The sequence below is a fragment of the Calypte anna genome, chromosome 1, assembly GCF_003957555.1.
Source record: "Calypte anna isolate BGI_N300 chromosome 1, bCalAnn1_v1.p, whole genome shotgun sequence".
Taxonomy (NCBI): domain Eukaryota; kingdom Metazoa; phylum Chordata; class Aves; order Apodiformes; family Trochilidae; genus Calypte; species Calypte anna.
This window is the reverse complement of record NC_044244.1, coordinates 139371437-139392325: the sequence shown is the minus strand read 5'-3', so window position 1 is coordinate 139392325 and position 20889 is coordinate 139371437. Positions and strand designations below refer to the sequence as shown.

Sequence of the window (20889 nt, the reverse complement as noted above, 5' to 3'; positions counted from 1 at the left end):
CCCGTGCTCACGCAGCGACGTTTCCACACGCCAGCCTGCGGGCTCCGTGCTCCAGACGCCTGCCCTCCTTACTGACCCTCTCTCCCTCCAGGCGGCACCGCCTCCGCCCCACTGCGCTCTACCCACACCCTCCTCCCGCCTCAGGGGCGGCCGTTAGAGCCCGGCGGCCGTTGGAGCGCGAGGGAGCCCCGCCCCTCTGCCTCGCGACCCGTTGGGGGGGGGGGGGGGGGGGGCGTAGGGGACCCCTCTCCTGCCCGGAGCGGCCACTGCTGGGAACGGGGAGGAGGGGGCGTGTGTCACGTGACGGCTCCTGGGCGGGTCTGTGTGACGTCATCGGCCATATGACCGGCCGGGGCTGTCTCCACTCTCCTCAGCGCGGTGCTTCGCCACCGCCGCCGCCTCCGCCCCCTTCGCCGCTCCTCCTCCTCCCTCTTCTCTGCTCGCACTCTCTCTGTCTGTGTCTGTGTCTGTTTCTTGCGCTCCCGCCGGTGCCGCTTCGCCCCTTCCTGCCCCCGCCATGGCGCGACCCAAGGGCGCGCGGGGGCTGCTCGCGGCGGCTGCCCTGCTCGGTAAGGAATGGGGGAGCGGGACGGGGCGGGAGGGGAGCGAGTGGCGCAGCTCCGAGGGGTCCGTCACCGCGGCCTGCAGCGTCCCAGGGGCACGACGGTCATGGACGCGGCACCTGCGCGTCGGCTGTCAGTGGAAACCTGCTGGCGGGATGCCGCCTGCCATCGCTATTCCGGGACGGCGACTCCGGCCCGGGGGTCGCGGGCCTTCCCGGGGAAAGCGGCGCGGTAACTCATTGCGCCGGGGCCTGGGAACAGGGCCGGCCGCGGGGGACCCCGGCTGTGGCACCCGGCTGCTGGGTCCTTTGGAGAGGTCGTCGCTCCCCGCACCGGGCCTCTGCGGCGCCCGGGAGCCTTTGACAGCTGCGGCGGTGTGAGGGGAACGGTGGAGGGACGGCGGCTGCTGGTGCTGCTGCGCTTGGGGAGAAAGCGTGTAGCGCCCGGGAAGGGTCATCGGAGCATCTGTCTGCGCTAAATCGAGGGACAGCGATCCGGAAAGAGCCTGAAAATGCGCCTTTACTTCTCAGGAGCCATGGAAATGCAGAACTACTGATGTCATTGCTAGGATGAGCACTTCTCAGTAGGGCCTGTGATGCTCCCTTACTTGACAGCTTCCATTCTGCCGTGTCTTGAGTGAAATCGGAAGTGTCTCGTTTTAGTGCCTGCAAGAGAAGGTTTGTTCGTGCAGCAGGACTGTTTTATGATGAAGGTTGTCTTGCTTGTTTACTGGTAACTACCTTGCTTCAGGCTTCTTGTCTTGAAAGTCAGATCATGCCATGCTATCAGGTTTCTGAAATGTGGCTCTGGCAGCAAAGGGAACTTTTTCAGCATCTTAGCAACAATTTCCTGAATAAAGCAGCAGTTGAGAAGGGTTATCTGCTGTCATTTTGGAGACGGACAGCTTTTGAAACTCTTCTGTTGTTTCTTTAGTAGTAAAAATTTCCATCATTATTGACAACCTGAGAGGTGTCGCACTCTAGGGGCACCCAGGTTTTTGTGAGCCGGCCTAGGGAGCACGGTGACTCACAGGCCTGCTTTACAGGGTTCAGAGAACCCTGTTGTTATAGAGAGTATCTTTGTATAGCTTCCTTTTTTGTGTGTTTCTGATCAGCTTGTGTAGTTTTTAAGTGGTACCACAGATAATATTTTCTGGGACTATAATAATCCTCCCCCGCTTAATTAGAAGTTGCAAATGGAATTAAGTGCATTTAGCTTTGTCACTTTCTGGCGTGTTAAATCAGTTTCTGAAGCTGAGGCAGGACTAGTTTCTTATACTATAGAGGAACTATTTACTGACAACCAGGGGTTTGTACCAATGTCTAGTAGCTGGGTCTTCCTACGTAACTTTAGCCAACTTTGTGGTGCAAACAAAGACCCCTCCTTGGAGTGCAGATATTCTTCACCATCTTCAGCCTGAGTATGGGGCTTGGGTGGTGGTGACAGGAAAAGGATGAGATAATGAGAAGATAGGAGCTGACTTCTTTAGATGTTTGTAGTCTTTCAGTCATTTGAGTGAACACTGATGAAGTTAAGGTAATGAGAGGAGGCTGAAGGATTAGCATGGGTGGGTCAGATGTGAAGTCTTGTTTGACAATGCCTTGACTCTGTGACAGTGGGAATGTGTGGGTTTTTTTCCTCCGGAATACTTCACCACATCTTACTGTTTCAGTTTTCCAGTCACATTGAACTGCAGGCACTAAGCTCAATATTTCATGTATCAGTGATCAATTTCCTCAAAATTTGCTCAATACAATGATAAATACAGGAAAAAGGGTCTGTGGGAAGTGAAGTGCCTGCCCTTAAACTTAGCTGTTGCATTCTGAATTTTGAGGGAAGCTGGTGCTTGTTTGCTGTTGAGCAAAATGGGTCAGATGGGTTGTATGCCAAGCCCAACAGAGCTGCATGTGCTCTTCGAGTCCTAGAGCACCTGTAGTTTTTTCCTTACTGGAACAAAAATAAGAGAAAACATTTCTGAAAAATTTAAGTTTACAGCCAAACATAGGTTCAGTATCAGTGCATAAATAATGAAGTGTCTGAGACCTGGGGAAGGAAAAATGAGTTGGAAGAGGTAGCGTGATGCCATTTCAGACTTATTGACACATAATCCACGTGTTTCTATTGCACAACTCTGTCTGAAGGGGAATTTCAAACCTTGCCACTAATGTAGCGATAGTTGAGAGAAACTTGGGTAATAAATTCCAGCCAGTGAGTAATTTGATACTGTATTGTTTTCCTCAGTTTTGGCACTGATGGAGTTGAGCTGTATGGAGCTGTGTCTGGGCATAAAATATAACCACTTTTATATTTTGTGACTTAAAAAATGTTGTTTTACCAATGCTGCCCTTAGCATAATGTTTGCTTGGTAGCTTCTTTAAGTGTGTTGACACAGTCTCTAAGGATCTAAATTTGTATACTAGCCCGTTGTCAGGAAATAGGTGATGACCTTGGCAGCTTTTCTGACATGTAAAGTAACTTATTTGCAAATAAGATCTGTGCAGGCTCCTTGGCAAACTGCTTTTGAGATCTGTTCCCTAGGTTTCTGTTCAGGATGACTTAGAAGTTTCATTTGTGGTGTAACCTGCTTCTAGATTGTTCTATAGTGAATAAGAGGATTTCTAATCAGTAGCAGATGATAAACTGAATTACCTCTAGATCCAGAGGAATCCCACTTAAAGAAAATGATGTTTTGTTGAGAATTTAAATACTGTTATCTCTTAAGCCTTTTGCATGTCTTAAAGATAACTTATTTTTAGCGATAAGAAGGCATGCCTTGCTTTTGCATCTTTTAGATTAACTGCTCCAGTTTATCTTTTCTCTCAAGTCAGGTGATATTTGGAAGCTTCTTGAGAGAGCTTGGTGCCATAATGGAGTTCTTCCTGTTTATTCTCTTAAGCTTGGCAGGAGACCCTTTTGGGTATGTGAGTGGCAGTAGTTAACACAGCTAACTTTGAACACTTGCATTATCTTATCATAGAATCATAGAATTAGCCGGGTTGGTAATTCTAAATTGTAGACCTGCTGTTTTTAAATGGAACTTATGCTTTGGTAAATCAGGCATCCATGGTTTTTGTGCATCTCAGGGTAGACTGGTTGGAAGGCTAACAGTTTCTTAACCTTCTCTGTCACTTACCAACACCACTGGCTGTCAGTACAACTTTTCCTACTGTAATTCAAAGTATGAGAGTGTTAGTAGCACCTTGGTAGTAAAGTACAGAGTTTCAAACATGGTTTAGTTTTGTGCAGTGGGCACTTATCTATCTGTTGTTTCTCCAGTGTTCAGGCTTGAGCACAGTAGTGCACACATTTTTTCTTGTATTAAACTGCAGTGACTTCTGGTTTCTTAATAAGACACAATTCAGTCGGTGTAATAAAGGAACACCAATATGTCTTCCCCATGACAGGGGTGAGATCTATTCTTGATAGAACTAGGAGAGTGGTTTGCTCAGGCACTTATTACCCATTTTCCAACATGCAGTCCTCTGAAGAAGCTTTCTTTTTTAATTGTCAACACGGTGGTTCTTCCCCCAAAACGCTGCTTGGGGCTGCCACCTTGAATGATGTGTGTCAGTTGTGTGGTGTGACACAGCAGCTCTGACCAGAGCAAAATGGACTTGTCTAGATGCTGGAAAAGCTCTAGACATGGGAGTTCAGATCTCCCAGTAGACTTACCTAACCAGCTGCTCTAGGGCTAGCCCAGGACTGACTTCCTCTAGATTGGAAAACATAAAGAAGCTTCATGTGATTAAACTTGATGCAGTTGTGCAATCCTCTGGCCTAATGGCTGGTGTACACCTGCTAAATATCCTTTCCTTTTATAGTGCTTTTGTACTTTCATGAATTTATAAAGACAGAGGTTATGTATCTGCAAGGGTGCACTAGGAAACAATGTTTCTGCCTTAACAGAAATCAACAGTATCAAAACCATAATCTGAGACTGCATTAATTTGTCTCTATTCATTAGCAAGGATGTATCTTCTAGCACTGGATCAGGAACTTGATATAATTGGGTGCTGTGCCTGCACAAGTGCAGCTGATTCTCTTCTCCCCTAAAATACTCTAACCTGTCCTTGAATTAAGCTCTGTTCCCCTCTTCTGTAACTGTGGTTTTGTTCAGGTTTGTCTAGCAGCAATTGAAGTGAGCCCAGCCTTGTGTTTTGCTGGTATGTTTTCCAGGTAGCCAGCTTTCAGTTTTCTGGCCCCAGGTAATTATAATTTATGATTTTTATGAAGACCACCCTTTGTCATGCAAAGTGGTTCATACATCAAGGCTTTCAAGAGATTTTCTTGCTTTCAGTTGTTCCCCAGAAATGTTATGGTTGGTAAATACTGTAGTCTTCTGAAAAGTAGATTATTTTTTAAGTTCTGGTTTTCTCTGTAGTATCCCAAGGTAGTGTCAATCCTGGATCCTAAGCAAATGATCTTGATTTTCTGAGAAGGGGATTTTACCAGGTGTCCCTCTGGGAGTGACACTTACCTTGGAAGACAAAGTTACTAGAAGTTCTAGAAGGCATAGAGGTATAATTCCTCAGGGAGTTTTCCATTTTCTTTTCCAACATAGACTTAGGGGTTTAAAGAGGTGACTAAGGTCACAGCTTTGTTCACAAAATGGCACTCCGATGACAGAATCCTTACAAACTGTCTGAATGATCAAGTTACTGGGCACTTCTGTACAGTGAGAAATAAACCTTCTTTAGATAAGAACCAGCATGTCTTATCTCCTCAGATTATTGCCTTTTTGATAGCAGCATTCACTATGTGGACCCTAGAAACCCAAAGAACACCTGGGCAAAGGTGCAGGGCAACACAGCAGTGCTGTAGCTCGGGTACAGAGTGCTTGTGTAGCGCTGGCATCTGTCAGCAAGCATGCCTTACCCTCAGAGTCCTGCCGTGCAGTAATTGCAGGGTGAGCTGTAGCAGGGCAGAGTAATTGGTGTGTCTCAGCAGGCCATGGGTGTGAGCCCCTCAGCCGCTGTTGGGACGCTTGAGAGGAGCGATTAGCTGGGCGACGCTGAAGCTGTGGTTTTCCTTCCTAATACAGCAGTCACTCAGCTGAACTGCCAGCCGGCCTGTCCTGCACGAGGTGCATGGATCACTTAAACTACTGATGGTGTGGAATGTGTCCCAGTGGATTTGGATGGCTCGCTGTCCTTTAAGAGGGAGGAGGAAAAACGATGTAAAAGTAGCTTTTGTGATTGACATCCTTATTGTCAGTATTCTGTGTTTCTATTAAAAATTGGAGACAAAGTAAATCATTAACTGTAGTAACTCAAGTCCTCTTTGCAAGCAGACAGTGTAAACAGTTGCCATTAATACATGCTTGCTTTTTTAAAGCACAACAACCATTAAGCTTTCTTCCTTGGTAGCTTTCCATTGTATGGGAGAGTAACCTAAGGGTAGCTGTGCTTGGCTAACAGGATTTCAGTTATGAAAAGGTTGAAACCTGGAAGCATCTTTATGTGGCTAAGAGGTAGGGAATCCTGCCATTCCAAGAGCCATATTCAAAAAGGCTCAGATTTAAATTGTTCAAATGTGCTAGATTGTTTTGTTAGCTTTGTAGTTTTCAATTTAAAACAATGTTAATATTTTTGAGGTAGATATATTAAGATAAATTGTTAAATAACCAAGGAATTCTTGGGTTTGGTTAACGTGTTTATTGAGTCTCAAGACTGTTAATATCTTTTGAGGTAGATATGTTAGATAAAGAAGGATGCAGGATTTAATTAAAATGTCATATTTAGCTGTTGCTTCAACAGTTTTGCCTCCAATCTTTTCTTGTATGAGACTACAATTTCAGAAATTAGCTATAAAGGGAGGTTATCTTAGGATTTTCAACAGAATATTTGCAGCTAGAATAAATACGTAAGCAGCCCTTTTCCAGAATTAATTGGAATCCAAAGGAAGCATCTGAACTAAGTGAGATCTCTGTTGCTAGAACATTCTTGATGATTCTTCTGCTAGATCTCCACAATGTAGTATTTCCAGCCAAGTGAATATTGTACTTCACAAAACTTAGTTTTTGCTATTGAAGAGTCTAAGAGCCCCTCAGCTGTGTAAATCTGAAGTACTGCACTCGCTTTAGCACAAATAGTTGTCAAATAGGGTGCTGCAGTTTGTAAGGGAAGCAAATCATAGAATCATAGAATTGGCTGGGTTGGAAGGGACCTCAGAGATCATCGAGTCCAACCCTTGAACCACCGTTGCGGTTGCTAGACCATGGCACTGAGTGCCACATCCAGTCTCTTTTTAAATATCTCCAGGGATGGAGAATCCACTACTTCCCTGGGCAGCCCGTTCCAATGCTTGATCACTCTCTCCATAAAGAAATTCTTTCTAATATCTAACCTAAACTTCCTCTGACACAACTTAAGACCGTGCCCTCTTGTCTTGTTGAAAGTCGTCTGGCAAAAGAGACCAACCCCCACCTGGCTACAACCTCCTTTTTAGGTAGTTGTAGAGAGTGATGAGGTCTCCCCTGAGCCTCCTCTTCTTTAGGCTGAACAGCCCCAGCTCCCTCAGCCTCTCCTCATAGGGTCTGTGCTCGAGTCCCTTCACCAGCCTGGTTGCCCTCCTTTGGACCCGCTCCAGGACCTCGATCTCCTTCCTAAACTGAGGGGCCCAGAACTGGACACAGGACTCAAGGTGTGGCCTCCAAGTCTGAAGCGAAGAAACCGGGGGTTGTATCAGTTTTTATGTTAAATAGCAAAGAGTGGTATGGTTATGAGAAGTGGCAGCAGTAATATCAGCTTGTAGATATGTCATGATAAAACTGAGCAATACTTTTCTAGCTTAGTTAGGAATATTCCCAGGACAAATCGATTCAGTATCAGTTTGCTTTTCTGTATTCTTGACATTTTCACTGTAGGCTCTTACTATTTGTGTGCTGGTGATGATTCATGCATTAATCACTAGTTGACACTGAAACTGCCTTCACAAACTCAGCAGCTGCTTTCCTGCCAAACCCAGCGAGCTGTTCCTCTGCCATAACTGGCTGGAGTGAAGAGTAGGCAGGACCTTTCCTCTGGTCTCCTGGTTTCTTCTTTAGTGTTTTGTTTTGTTTTTAATTTGCCCCTCTGCCCCTTACCTTTCATTCTGTTTCTTTGACATTCCTCCAAGATCCTGGGAGCAGATGATGATGCAGCACAATGGTCTCTCTGCTCACCATCTTCATGCACATTGACTTACTCCCAGTGAAACAGCCCTTTTGCCACTTCATCCAGGACAGCTCAGTGTCTCGTGCTTAATGCTCCTCTCTCATCACTGACACTGCAAATCCTGCAGCTGATGCTGAACATTTCTTAAGGAATGGGAATTTATAGTGTTTGTTCCACACTAACAAAATCAAGATTCAAGTTGTGGTGTGAACTTACCCTTGCAAAAATCTACTAGTTATATAGGTGGTATTTTTGACTCTGTTTTACCCTATATTCTCTATTACTTAAACTTGCTGGGGGTGTTTTTTCAGCTCTTCATTCCCAGAATGTCTTCCATTTGGTGCTTTCTGTTACCTAGTCTTGTCATCTGAATCCTCTGCAGTGGGCAGGTCTGTCCCATTTTCCTTTAGGTCAGCAACATTTTTCTTAATTATATTTCAGTCTTCTCTCTGCATTTCTTTTAAAAATTGTTTTTTTTTTTCTTCTTTCATTCTTTTACTGCCTATTACTTTATTTTTAGCCCTAAAATTGCCAAGATTTTTAATACCTATCAAACAAGTTGGCAGACACTGAAGGTTTTCATTCTGGCACATTTTCCATTGTTAGTGTTAGACTGAGTAGCCACGGACTCTTATTCCTTGCCTCTGTGCTCTTTTCTATGTTGTGCTAGAAATCTTCAGGAAGATTTCTTTCTGAGAAACCAAAAAATCTTCTCGAAAACAAGTGCTTGGGTAAAATATAAACAAATTCCAGATGTAAATTCAGGTTAAAGGAAACTCTGCAAATTGAAACTTCCCTGTAAAAGAGCATTGAGTATTTTTAGTATTGCTCTGAATTACAATAAATAACATTATCTTTGTGAATATATGTTCCTTAATGAGCATTATGAGCTGGGAATAAAGTCAAAGCCAGGCTTGATTTTACTTTGAAATATCAATTTCCCACATTATGCCTTCTAAAGCAATTTCTTTTGTCTATATCCCTATGTCTAGAGTTTTTTAAGTGGGTAGTGTATGAATTACATTTTGGCCCCCTTTAATGCCTGGGGAGGATATGTTGTTGCTAAGGGAAAGGCAACAAGGGAAAAAGCTTGGGAGTGCCAAAGAAATTGTTTCCAATGTTCCTACAACTGAAGGGCCTTCTACCAAAGTCCAGCTGCCGGAAGTCCAACTTTTCCTAGTAATTGTCCTAACACAATAGTATGCACTATAGTTTTGTAGCAAAAAGCTTTAAAATTGGGATTTACTTTTTTAAAAACTTTGAGGGGTCAGGCTAGCTAAAGGTTAATCCGTTAGCTGAAACATTTTGCTGTATCAGCAGTTGAATGGATTAGCATGTTTGACTCTTTAAAGCTGACTTGCTTGAGATAAATGGATGGTTTATATCTTGAAGCTGCTTTTTTGTGTGTGTGTTCTTTCTGCAAGACTGAAGTTGCTGCGGATGCAAGCTGGTAAGTTGCTAGCAGGCAAGTGGTGTAGGCTTCTTGCAGTAAGGTTTGCTTTGGGGGTGTGTGTGGTGGTAAACTGAGAATCAGAAAAATAAAATACTGTACAACAAAGAACTTGCAGCACCTTGGTAAGGTCTTGGGAGCAGGAGTGCTGTCCAGTTAGCCCTTACCTCTAGTGAAGGATGAGAGCGCCAGCTTTCTGGCTGTATCCAGCCTGCCACAACTTGTCCCCGAGATGAGGCCTCATTGTCAGTGGATGCTGGCCTGAGTCTGTGCTGCTGTTGAAAGGGATGATCCTGTGCTCCCCTTGCTGCATGTCCTTATCCTGTTACGGTGATATTAACATGGTTGGCTGTCCTAGTACTCTGAGCACTGGGGCTTGGAGGGAGAGAGTGGGGGGATAAGCAGTGATTTTTTTTGTCAGCAGCTCAGTCTGAGGTGGTTTTAAACCAGTGAGGAAAACATAACCTCAGTTTGTGCCAACGCCTTGGCCCCCATCCTCCTCTCAAGTGCAGAAAGCACGATGACATTAAAGAGAAGTTCTCCTGGCAGGGGTAGCATGCTCCATCATGCTATTTTTGGCAGTCCCTCCAAAACATCTGCAGTCAATCCAAGCTTTCTAAATGCTGCATTCAGTGCACGTACAGCTGAGTGTCCTGGTACAGCAGGAATGAAGGCTCTGTGCTCTGCTGTGCTGTGCTGGGGGGGAAGGCTGAGTGCTATAGGCATGCAGGATCAAATATGCCAAGTCAGTTCTGGCTGGAGCTTTCAAAATAGTTGCTGTGTAGGGTGAACACTTGAGCAGCTGCCTTTAAAAGTATGACTGATGTTTGTTGCAAGTTTTTCTTACCCTCAGAGGACCGAGCATGTTAACAGTTCTGGTTTGGGTGGCTTTGTTGTATTATAAATGCATTGTTAAGTTTTTCCTCAGTGTGTTAGTGATGTTCAAGCTAGTACAGACACTTTTAATGGCTAGGTTTCCAAACCCAACTGCTGTTCAGGATGTACTCCCAAAATGTGCAGTTGTAACTGTTTGTCTCTTTGAGATCAAAAGTAGAAACGTGACACCAAGTTAACCAATTAACATTTTTAACAGGCTTTTTACAGGCTTCCTCTTCATTTGAAGTGAAAGATTCAAGTGGCAAAGTCTGCATATTTGCTGATCTCACAGTAGCCTTCTCAGTGGAATACAAAATGGCAAATGGGCAAAAAGAGGTAAGGAGTATATCTCAGTGACTGTGTCTAACTTGTTTCTAAACTATCTGGTTTTTCTTCATTTGTGCAGTATTTAAACAAATGTTTCAGCATGGAAAACTGCTTCCACAAGGATTTCTTCCCTCTCAGTCATGTTGCATCATCAGCTTTTCTTTATTACTGATGTTTCTTCTAATTAAACAAGGTTAAAGCTGTGTGAAACCACCACAAAGGATACTTCTGTGACTGAATTCCTCCTACCAGTCCTATTGGTAGCTAAAAAAAGCTTTTGTTGGAACTTTAAGGGCAAAAATGCTAGTGGACATCTTTTGGTGAGCTTGGCCATATTTACATGAGCTAAATTTGAACTGAAATGGCTGTTGGCACATAGCTTGTAAACTTCCCTGAAATCTGTCATCTTCTCACGTAACAAGTCTCTAGCTTTCAGTGCATCTACAAACTATTGCAGTACTTACAAGTTGTTCCACATTAACAGCAAAAACCTGTTAATGGAAAGTTAATATATTTTATTTACAAATACTCTGACTTTCAGTTTACTTTTCTGGTATCTTTACTACTGAATAGGAATTGTTGATTATTTTTCTTTCCAGTCTCATTGTGGTTACATGTTTTGGGTCACAATAATCTTGTTGAAGATTATTTTTTTTCCTAGCCATTAGTGTAATACAAGATTAAAAAAAACCCTATTACTTAAATGGTGCACTTTGTGATTAGAGCTGAGAGTTACATTGTGTAGTCCACTTTTCAGAGGTGCTGATGAAGTGAAATCCTTCTGACAGTGGTATACAGGTTTGCATTCAGAGGTGACTGCTTTCACAACATGCTTTTGGCTGTTTCTTCTTTTAAGTAGTAAGCTCAAAACTTCTCAGTAAACATTGTACTGGTCTTCAGGTAAGAAGTTACTTCTCAATATGTGATAAAGTATTATAGCTAAACTATGTAGGCTGTACCATTTGCTTTTGTTCTTACTTAATTGTAATCTGAGAAGTGAAGCTTAAATTCTCCCATCTTTTAGATGTCCAGAGTTTGCCAGATTTGATTTACCTACTGCAGATGTGCATGCCAATTCATAGTGCTAATCTGGGGTGACAGTGGTGCTGTATGTACAGTTTTGTCCTCAAATTTGAGAGAGCAGTATTAGAAATCCAAATGTCAATACCCTACTACTTGTTATATACAGATATGTAAGTAGATATTGTATAGTATATATGAGTATCAGATGTATGTTTTGCAAAAGTTGATTAAGGTTTTTAAAAAGCAGTAAGGAAAAGCTGTTATATCATCCCATTACATGTGGTGTTGTTTTTTTTTTACCCCACAGTTTGCTCAGTTTTTCCTTCCACGAAATGCTACAGTAGAGCCACAGAGTTCCTGTGGTAAAGCTAACACATCTCATCCACTTCTGGTGTTGGGTTTTGGAGCAGGACATTCATTAAGCCTGAATTTCTCAGAAAATGTAGACAAGTACCAAGTTGAAGAGCTAGTTTTCCACTACAATCTGTCAGATGCAACTTTATTCCATAATTCAAGTGCAGGTAAAATGAAAACTTCCAGTTCTCATTGTGTAACATCTTTCAAGATGTAATACCAGTATACTTCTAAATACTGTTCCATACTAATACAATGTAATCTTTTTCTACAGGAGGAGTGAAGAAAGTATCACATAAAACTACTATTCAGGCAGATCTGGGCACAAAATACCAATGCATCACTTCCATGCACATCAATATGAAGAATGTGAACATTACTTTTAGCAATGTTACATTGGAAGCCTATCTCACAAATGGCAATTTCAGCATGAACAGTAGGTATCTTATAGCAGAAACTGCACTTGGGGAGCTTGTGTTTCCAACAATAGATTATTGCTTTTCAAGTTCTGACTAATCATATTTAGATGGGTACAAACTGGGTCTAAAGCTCTAGTAGCAGCATCTTTTGAAATAGACCCACCTCAGGTTTTCTTCACAGGAATGGCAGCACCCATGACTAGAACGTTGTGCACTGTGTCCCCATGGCTTTGTACAGGTATTAGGGAACGTTCCTTTCGTTGATGAGTATTTATGGATGTAAACATGTGCTACAGTTGGTCAGCTGGGCATATGGCCAAAATCCTCATTTTAGAAGTATCTGATAACTTCAAGTATTATGCCTCTGTCAAAGTAGTTTGAACTAGTTACTCTGTGCTCTGGGGAAAATGAGGGATACAATGGCAGACAGTAGAGAACTGGTCCTTTGGGAGCAGATGTGTACATCTTCCTACAGGAGGCCTTATATAAGCTGTAACAGAGATGACCTTTGTCAGGCTGAATCACAAAAATGACTTTTGGTCCTGATTGTTTGTGGTGAAAAGTATTTTGGAATTTCACTGCTATCATGATTTGAAGACACACTATGGTGTGTTCCTGTCCTTTGCTGTTGTGGACACACTCTTTAGTTTACAGGGCTCTTGATGTCTAACTCTTTGCCTTGCTGTTGGGCCAAGTAAGAAATCTGATCTTACTTGGAAAACAGAAATTTTCTTTCTTATGTTGGTAATCCCACTTAGGTACCTATTGAAATGCATCTTAAAAACTAGGGTAATCCCTGCTGACATGTGATGGATACACAGAACAGGTGTCTTCTATAGAAGTATCTATACCTTGTCCCTTGTCTCTGAAAAATAATTCACCTGATGCGTGATAATAGGGGAGCTGATGTCTTCTATGGCTTCATTATATGACTAGCTCAGATTTCAGTGTGTCTCATTTTGTTAATTAGTCTATTCTATTCAGTGAACTAATTTGCAGGACAAACGTGGACCTACATTTGTAATTTTAAAAAGATAACCTAGTTTGTTACTCTAGTCTTCAAACTCTCATTTTTAAAATGTGGTATCTTGATGCAGTTCTTATACCGGATAAGTATGAGGAGTGATCAGTTATCAGCATGGCATACAAGCCATGGTATGATGAAAAGCTGGGGTTTGACTTCTATATAACTTCAGTAAAATCTCTCTGCTGTGTAACTTCCTTTTAACACCACCTATTATCTGTTCTTATCCTTTGGTTAAAAAAAAAAATAAATTTTTAATTATTTTGGGATGGTGTTCCTTATGCAACACAAGTTTCTCAGCATTTGTTTTCTATTTCTGGTTAGTAATTCTTAAAATAAACACTTCAATTTACCAGGATCACTTCCCCCTGGTTGCTTTTCTCCATCCTGTGATATCTTGGTGAAACTAACTATTCTCAGAAAAAAACTCATGTGATTTTCTCTGATTTTGGAGTAGACAGTGTTTGTTCTGAGTTCAAGCTATGGAGGGTTTTCTTATTAATTTGTTTCTACATTCCTGCTATCTGCAGTGCCATGCTAATTTTTTATTTAAACATCATCTGTAAGTTTTTAATACTCTCTTGGGACTACATCCAGATACATATTTTTCTATTCTTATGGCACACTGATCTCTCTCTTTGCTCAGATTCTTAAAGAATTCTCATCCTTTTTTCAGGTCTTTCCAGACAAGTTACTTCTTCCCACTCTTGTATGCTTGAGAATTTCAGTGTCCTTTTGGTAGCTAGTTATTGATAAACCTGATATCTGGAATGCTCCCTTAACTTTTTTCCCTGCAAGTCTTTCATTAGAGGATATTTCTACTGGTGATCTGGGTAAAGTTCACAGAAGGAAGAGTGGTTGGTGTTCATGGTATCTGTGCATCACTGGTAGTGGTAACTTCTATCAGTGTACCGAGAAGTTAGTGACTGAGGTGACAGTAGCAATTATCTGCAGCTCTGAAGAAAAGGAGGCTTTCAGTTTATCTGTAGGTAGCTTTGTCAGCTTCTTTCCTGTAATTGTTAGGAAAAAGATAACAGATTTTGTCTCATTTCCCAAATCTCTCTTTAAGTGTTGTGAGGAGCTATGCTGTAAATCAGTAAAAACTGTACCAAGCCTCCACCTAGGACAAACTTCCACTTGAAGTAATTTGGTTGTTTTCATCTCTGACTTGAGTAAGAGGCTGGATGTGTCAGGTTGTGCAGATGGAGGAAAAAAATTGCTGTGTTGGAGCCTTTGAGTTCAAAAGGTGTGATTAGAGTGCCTCTGAGCCATAACTGAAAGTGAAGTTGCTGTTTAAGTTCAGGGGCTATTTATTAGATAGCTGGTATCTGCAAGATATGTATGGATTAAATTGTAGAAGTAGGCCCTTGGAGTCAGAATTGACTGGTGCTGCAGTTGCTGTCATCCTTATAAAGTTACAAGTTGTTACCCTTGACACATAGAGATGACTTTGGCTTGGAACATGGAAGCCTGTACTGTAGTAATGTCTTTGCTGTGACCTTTGGTTTTGGCTTAGATGTTCAGTGCAGGAATCTCCTTGGCTCCCAGATCAAGTTAAGATCTTGCTGCCAGGTGTTTCAGAGTACTCTGGCAAATAAATCAGTCACTGTTCTTTCTGACTCTGTTTTTTGCCTTGGAAGCTGCTGCTGAACCAGGTGAAAAGAGAAAGTGGTTTTACACAGAGGGGGTACAAGACTGGGTGAACAGTGTTGGGTGGCTACTAATGTAGAACTAAAGGGAAGGATGGATGGGACACCCAAAGGAAGAGGATATAGCAAAACCTTTGCCATCAGAAGCAGTTTCTTTGATTATCCACAGTAGCATTAAACATTATTTGGCCTCTCAAGGCCTCACAGCAGTGCTGTGGCTCTTCCACCCTTAGCAAAGGGATTCCAAGTTACATAGGATCCTCCCAACTTGGCAGTGCAACCAAAGGAGGACACCTCATCTCCTGGGACACCGCTTTTCACAGTGGCCAGATCTGTTCCTCTGCTTCTAGCACGAGTGTCCCAAGTCTCTGAGGGGCAGTCATCTCAGCTCTGGTTTGACATACTGCAGGAATTCTGGCTCTGTCAGCACAGCAGGACCTTGTTTACCCTGGCTTGATGGCAAAGTAGCAAGTGCGAATAAAAGCAGATGTGGTCACTATGAATGTCTGTAAATAAGAGCTGAGGTGTCATTTTCACATGTGGGGCTTTAAAACATTTCAAACTGTGTAACAAGAGTTTAGGTAATGCTTTATCATTGTTTTTCAGCTTTTATTACCTTCTAGTAGGAAAAGCTACTTGAAATTGTATCCTCCTTCCCCTTGAGGACTGAAAAGGTAGAGCATCCTGCTGCTTCATTTTGGTTGGTAATGACTGTTTTCTTTCTCTCCAGAGACAGAATGTGCTGAAGATATGGTCTCTACTACTGCTCTAGTGCCTACAACACCTAAACAGACTACTAGTAGCCATGTTCCAACAAGTACCCCAGCACCAACTGCCTCACCCCCAAATCCTGCAGTTGGTAAATACAATGTTACTGGTCCAAATGGAACCTGTGTACTTGCCTACATGGGATTACAGCTTAATATCACCTATCCAAAAAAAGATGAAAAGGTATATCTATTTTTCTTTCTTCAAAGCTCTTAGATTCCTTCTTTGAAGAAAAACTCGGTAAAATATTGTAGGCTTTTCTCTTGAAAAATCCCAGTTCTTAATCATGTTATTCCATTATTGTCCTCTTTGAATTGCTTAACTTGGACTAGCTTAGTGACAAATCAAGCAGTTCTCTTCTACTGAAATTGGTCATTAAAGGTTTTTCCAGTCAGGAAGAGTACTAAACTTGTCTGTCAAATCTAGTAAGCACACACAGCTTTTCCACAGAAACAGTAAAAATTATCCAGATATGAGATGAGGCAATCCTGTTATTGAAGATGCCATTTAAACAAGCTTTTAAACTGTTAAATAAAATACAGCAATTTGGCCTGGCACACCTGAAAATAGTGAATGACTGTTAGAAGGGAAAAATACTGCTATAACCTTATGACTGTAAAGTTAATACAGGCTTGTGACTTAGTTAACTTTACCGTATCAACGTCTATAAGTATCTGAAGGGTCAATGTAAGGAGGATGGAGCCAGAGTCCTTTCAGTAGCACCCAATGACAGGACAAGGGGCAATGGGCACAAGCTGGAACACAGGAAGTTCAGTTTAAACATGAGGAAAACCTTGACTGTGAGGCTGGCAAAGCACTGGAACAGGCTGCCCAGACAGGTTGTGGTCTCTCTCTCTGGAGACATGCAAACCCTGCAGGGATGCAATCCTGTGTAATGTGCTCCAGGCAATCCTGCTTTAGCAGGGGGTTGAACTAGAGGATCTCTAGAGGTCCCTTTAAGCTCTGATTCTGTGATTTTTGTGAAGCCAGCATCAAAGGCTTGGACTTCAATGCTTAAGAGCTACTTAGTGGCTGATTTTGACAGCAGAAATACTACATGGTTTATGTCAGAGCCAGCCCCAGCTCAAGTTGTTTCCTTGCACTGTTAATGCAAAGCCCAGCCTGCCAGCCTTGTGGACAAAGCCAGTACCTGCTAACAAGTAAGGCAAAGCTAGGAGCATAATCCCAAAGGGACTGCTGAAGGAGAGACAATGACCAAGGGTCAGCAAACCTTTATGTTCAGTAAAGCTTTGTTATAGGGACCTCTGATCACAAGTGGCTTTTTCCTATCATGGGGCTTAATCTGTGGTAATGAGGTCAAGTGCAGGCAAATGAATAGTGGCTGCTTTTGTATATTTTAAGTCAGATTTCAGTGATAAAGGTGTGAGGAGGGTGGTATCTCCTATGAGTTTTAACTGTTTGTGGTGGTGCAGAGGAATCTGTTGCATTTATGATGATGATGGAGAGAGAAAATCATGAGCACTGATAGCTGGTGTGTGCTGTACACTAGCTGGCTATGATGGACTGTGTTTTAGTCACCTTAATTGTGTGAAATTCCTTAAGCTTTGACCTGTATCATGGTGTTCTAGCTCTGCTGGAACAGCTGATTCCAAGTGTGATGACCAGTGAGGAGGTGACAAATAGGCTTACCAAAGCCACATGAGGGTCAACAAAGAGCTACTGAAGGTTTCTATTGGATTGCTCAGCAGGTGCATTTAACCTTTGGTGTAGATACAGGACAGTATAAAATCATGTACCATGGGCAGAGCTAAAGCATTTTGAGCTGAAGTGACATGCAAGATGGCCATGCTTGCAGGCAGTTCCCTGGATTATGTTAAAGCACTGTTTTGTAACTTGAGACTGTGTAGTGGTCATTATTTTTCCTTATGCTAGCACCAAAGAAATTTAGTAGGCTATTGGATGCAGCCAGTAAGGGCTGCAGAAAGCTTTTTTTTAGGCAAAGATGCCCTTTGTCCTCTGTACCAGCCTGATAACTCAGGTGCAGCTTACACCAGCCTGTAACTCCCTCATCTGCTCAGTTGTCTGCAAAATATGTGTGTAAACAGTGTTGTGTGTATATGCATACAAGCAAGCTAGAAGTCAAGTGAACATATGGTGGTGTATTAATTTCTTCAAATATCACAACTGATCCTCTTTTTTCATAGATGGGATTGGATTCACTGAATTTCATACCAAATACTACAACTGCTTCTGGGACATGCAGCAGTACATCTGCCTCTTTGGTTCTGACTTTTGAGAAAACAAGAATTACCTTCCACTTTGCATTGGTAAGAATCTAGACAAAAGCGTGAAAACTAATTGGGGCAAGTACAAAAGAAAAAAATGCAACTACAGGAAGGGTAATAAGTAATTCTTTCGGTTTAAATACTAGGATTTAGAGTTTAATGCTTGCTAACTGTTGTGAGGAAGGAAATGTATGTGTATACACATGGAGGTATAGACAGATATCTGTTTTGTTTGAAATGGGAATTTTTTTAAGGAATATATTGCCTATTCTCCAGTGCTTCTCACCCAAGCTGGGAACAGCTCTTTTGAAGCAGAGGACTAGCCTGTGACAAACAGGCATTTCATCTAAAAACACAAGCATGGAGATGGATTTAAGCCCTCATAAATATTCTGTGTACAGCCCAACAGCCATGTGTGCTTGTCTTGTCGACTCCTATGATGGCTGAAAATCCTGTCTGCTGCAGTCCCACCCCTGTGCTGTGTTAGAGCTGTGTGCCCTTGAGGACTGAACCCACTGTGTCACCTTTGTGCTTCATACTCGTGGCATTGATCAAATGTGATCATTTAGACCTGTTGCTATAAAATGACTCCCCATGCCTCTGTGGGGTACCAAGCTGCTTCATAGCTTTATCTCTCAGAGGTGAGATCATTGCTCTAGCCTGGTTAAGGTGTGGGTAGGAATCAGGTCAGCAGTCTGAGGGGTGACAATGCTGCTTCCTCTGCCTCCCTTCCCTCCCCCAAAGTAATGTTCCCTAAGGTCCATACCTTCTGTAGCTTTTATTTCTCAAAGGGCAACTAAGCTCTTTGGTTTGATGCTGTTCCCAATTTATGTTGTACAGTGTTAGCTTAAATGACAACTACTGGTTTGTTGTTTTTGGTTTTTTTAAAGAATGCAAGTGCTGAAAAATTCTTCCTGCAAGGTGTGGATGTAAGCACAACTCTGCCTCCTGAAGCAAAAGGTAGGGACTTTTAACAAGTCTCCATTTTCAGTCTCCTTAACATCAAAGGTTGCCTGCATTAAATATCATTGTTACATGTTGGGGATGAATTCATGAAATTTAAGCTCTCTGAGCTTACGGCTCCTGCTCTTCAGGATTCTGTAATAACTTTCTCTTACACAGTTCCACAGTTTGAAGCATCAAACAAGAGCATGAGTGAGCTGAGAGCTACAGTAGGGAACTCCTACAAGTGCAGTGCAGAGGAGAATCTGCAGGTCACAGACAAAGCCCTTGTCAATATATTTGATGTCCAGATCCAGGTTTTCAAGATTGATGGAGACAAATTTGGTGCAGGTAAGAGGTTTACGTTTGCAGGGGCAGGACACCTAAGATTTGTGAATTGCATTTTGATGTAAACATATAATATTCTGCAGTCAAATGCCAGCTTGTGGGTGCCATGCATGCCCTATTACAGATGTTGTGGGGGCTAGTGCAAGAAGTATGTAAAAAGTTTTGAAATACCCAGGGCTTCTTCCTCGAGAGTTAAAGAACAGCTTTACCTTTCCCTCTTGTGTGCAGACAGCTGTAGGAAAGGGGCAAAGCTCTGGGAAGTTTCTGACTCTTTTAGTTAATTTTTTCCTTTGTGACTTGTGGTTAATGCAAACCAGCTAGGGGAGGAGTTGCACTGTATGTGTTTATGATAGCTTCGGCTTGTGCAAGCTCTTGTGACAGCTCTTGTGAAGGAAACAATTATTATAAATCTCTATATTGTGCATACAAGTAGTTAGAACTTCATCCCAAATTACCATAGTGGACCTGGCTGCCTTTGGGTGGTTGGCAAGCTGCGCTTAGACATTGACTAAGCCAGTTTTATCTATGTGCTGAGTACAGAAGCTTAAGTTCCGGTTCTGTTGGTGCACTAGTGCCTAACATGGATCTTTTTCTCTCCCTTCAGTGGAAGAATGTCAACTGGATGAAAATAACATGCTGATCCCTATAATAGTTGGTGCAGCCCTCGCTGGTCTTGTTCTAATTGTCTTAATTGCTTACTTGATTGGCAGAAAGAGGAGCCACGCTGGATATCAAACAATTTAATGACTTGCACTTAAACCCAGTGTAGATGAAAAGCAATTGCAAGAAGCTGGGAAAAATAAAAAACCCCACACATTTCCCCTGAGCTAAGAGTGATAATGTAAGGGAACACCTTTTCTTGCAAATTGCTTCTTCTTCAAGTCTGCTTTATTAAATGTGAAATCATCTTGCAGCATTTAACTATGCAGAGAAATAACCTGAAAATTCTGGTGTTTAATTTTGCTAACTAGTTTAAATATTTACCCACTTAGAAACAAGCTAAAAGTTTTTAAGGGTGCTTTTTTGGAATTGGCATATGGTCATGTGAGCTAAAGATTCCAGAGAGGGATGTTGCTAATTCACACTGACTCAATTTCAGAGCTCTTAACAAAGGGAAAAGGTGCATTCTTCATACTGCTGCCATCCAGCAATGATGTTAATTATACTGGTGATGCATTTAAAGAAATTTAGTAACAACTGACAAAATTGAAATTTAAAACCTAAACTCCACCTTGTCTCTTAGGAGTGTATTTTTTACTAAGCTTTAAACTCAATGCCTGGCATATGCAGGGTGTGAAAGATGCAATACTCAAATCTTACAGGAACTCTTTATGATTGGACAACTCCCCTGTTTGATATTTTTGATGCTCTGCCAGCTTGTTAGGAGCTGGTACTTTTTTAAAATGGGTGTTATTTTTATTTACCTTTTTTTGTAAAGTGATTTCAGTCTCTTCTGTTGGAAGGTCCAGAGAGATCCTGTTACTGCACATGTGTACAATATAAATCTCAAACTGCTGATTCTCTTGCTTTAAACTTGGCTGGGGGGTTGTACACTTTAAGGATCAGTTCTTATGTATGCATTGCCTGTAACAATGCTAATAAAGACACTTTTTTTCTGTATATCTCATTGTTGCTGATCACTCTTAAAACATTTGTCCATTTGGTAAACACTCAAGTCTTGGTTTTAGCTCTACTTTGCCAGCTTTAAACAATCCTTCATGCGGAGTTATGTTAAGCAAGCATTTT

General features: G+C 42.1%; 1 protein-coding gene across 1 annotated transcript; it reads left to right on the top strand.

The window, feature by feature from the left end:
- The first annotated feature begins 352 nt into the window (after positions 1–352).
- On the top strand, positions 353–20763 carry LAMP1 (lysosomal associated membrane protein 1). The gene is made up of 9 exons (XM_030464144.1): positions 353–569; positions 10261–10379; positions 11701–11914; positions 12022–12183; positions 15570–15790; positions 17773–17895; positions 18744–18813; positions 18976–19146; positions 19748–20763. Exons 1-9 carry the CDS (start codon positions 518–520, stop codon positions 19885–19887), a joined length of 1272 nt encoding a protein of 423 aa, XP_030320004.1. The 5' UTR covers positions 353–517; the 3' UTR covers positions 19888–20763.
- The last annotated feature ends 126 nt before the right edge of the window (positions 20764–20889 follow it).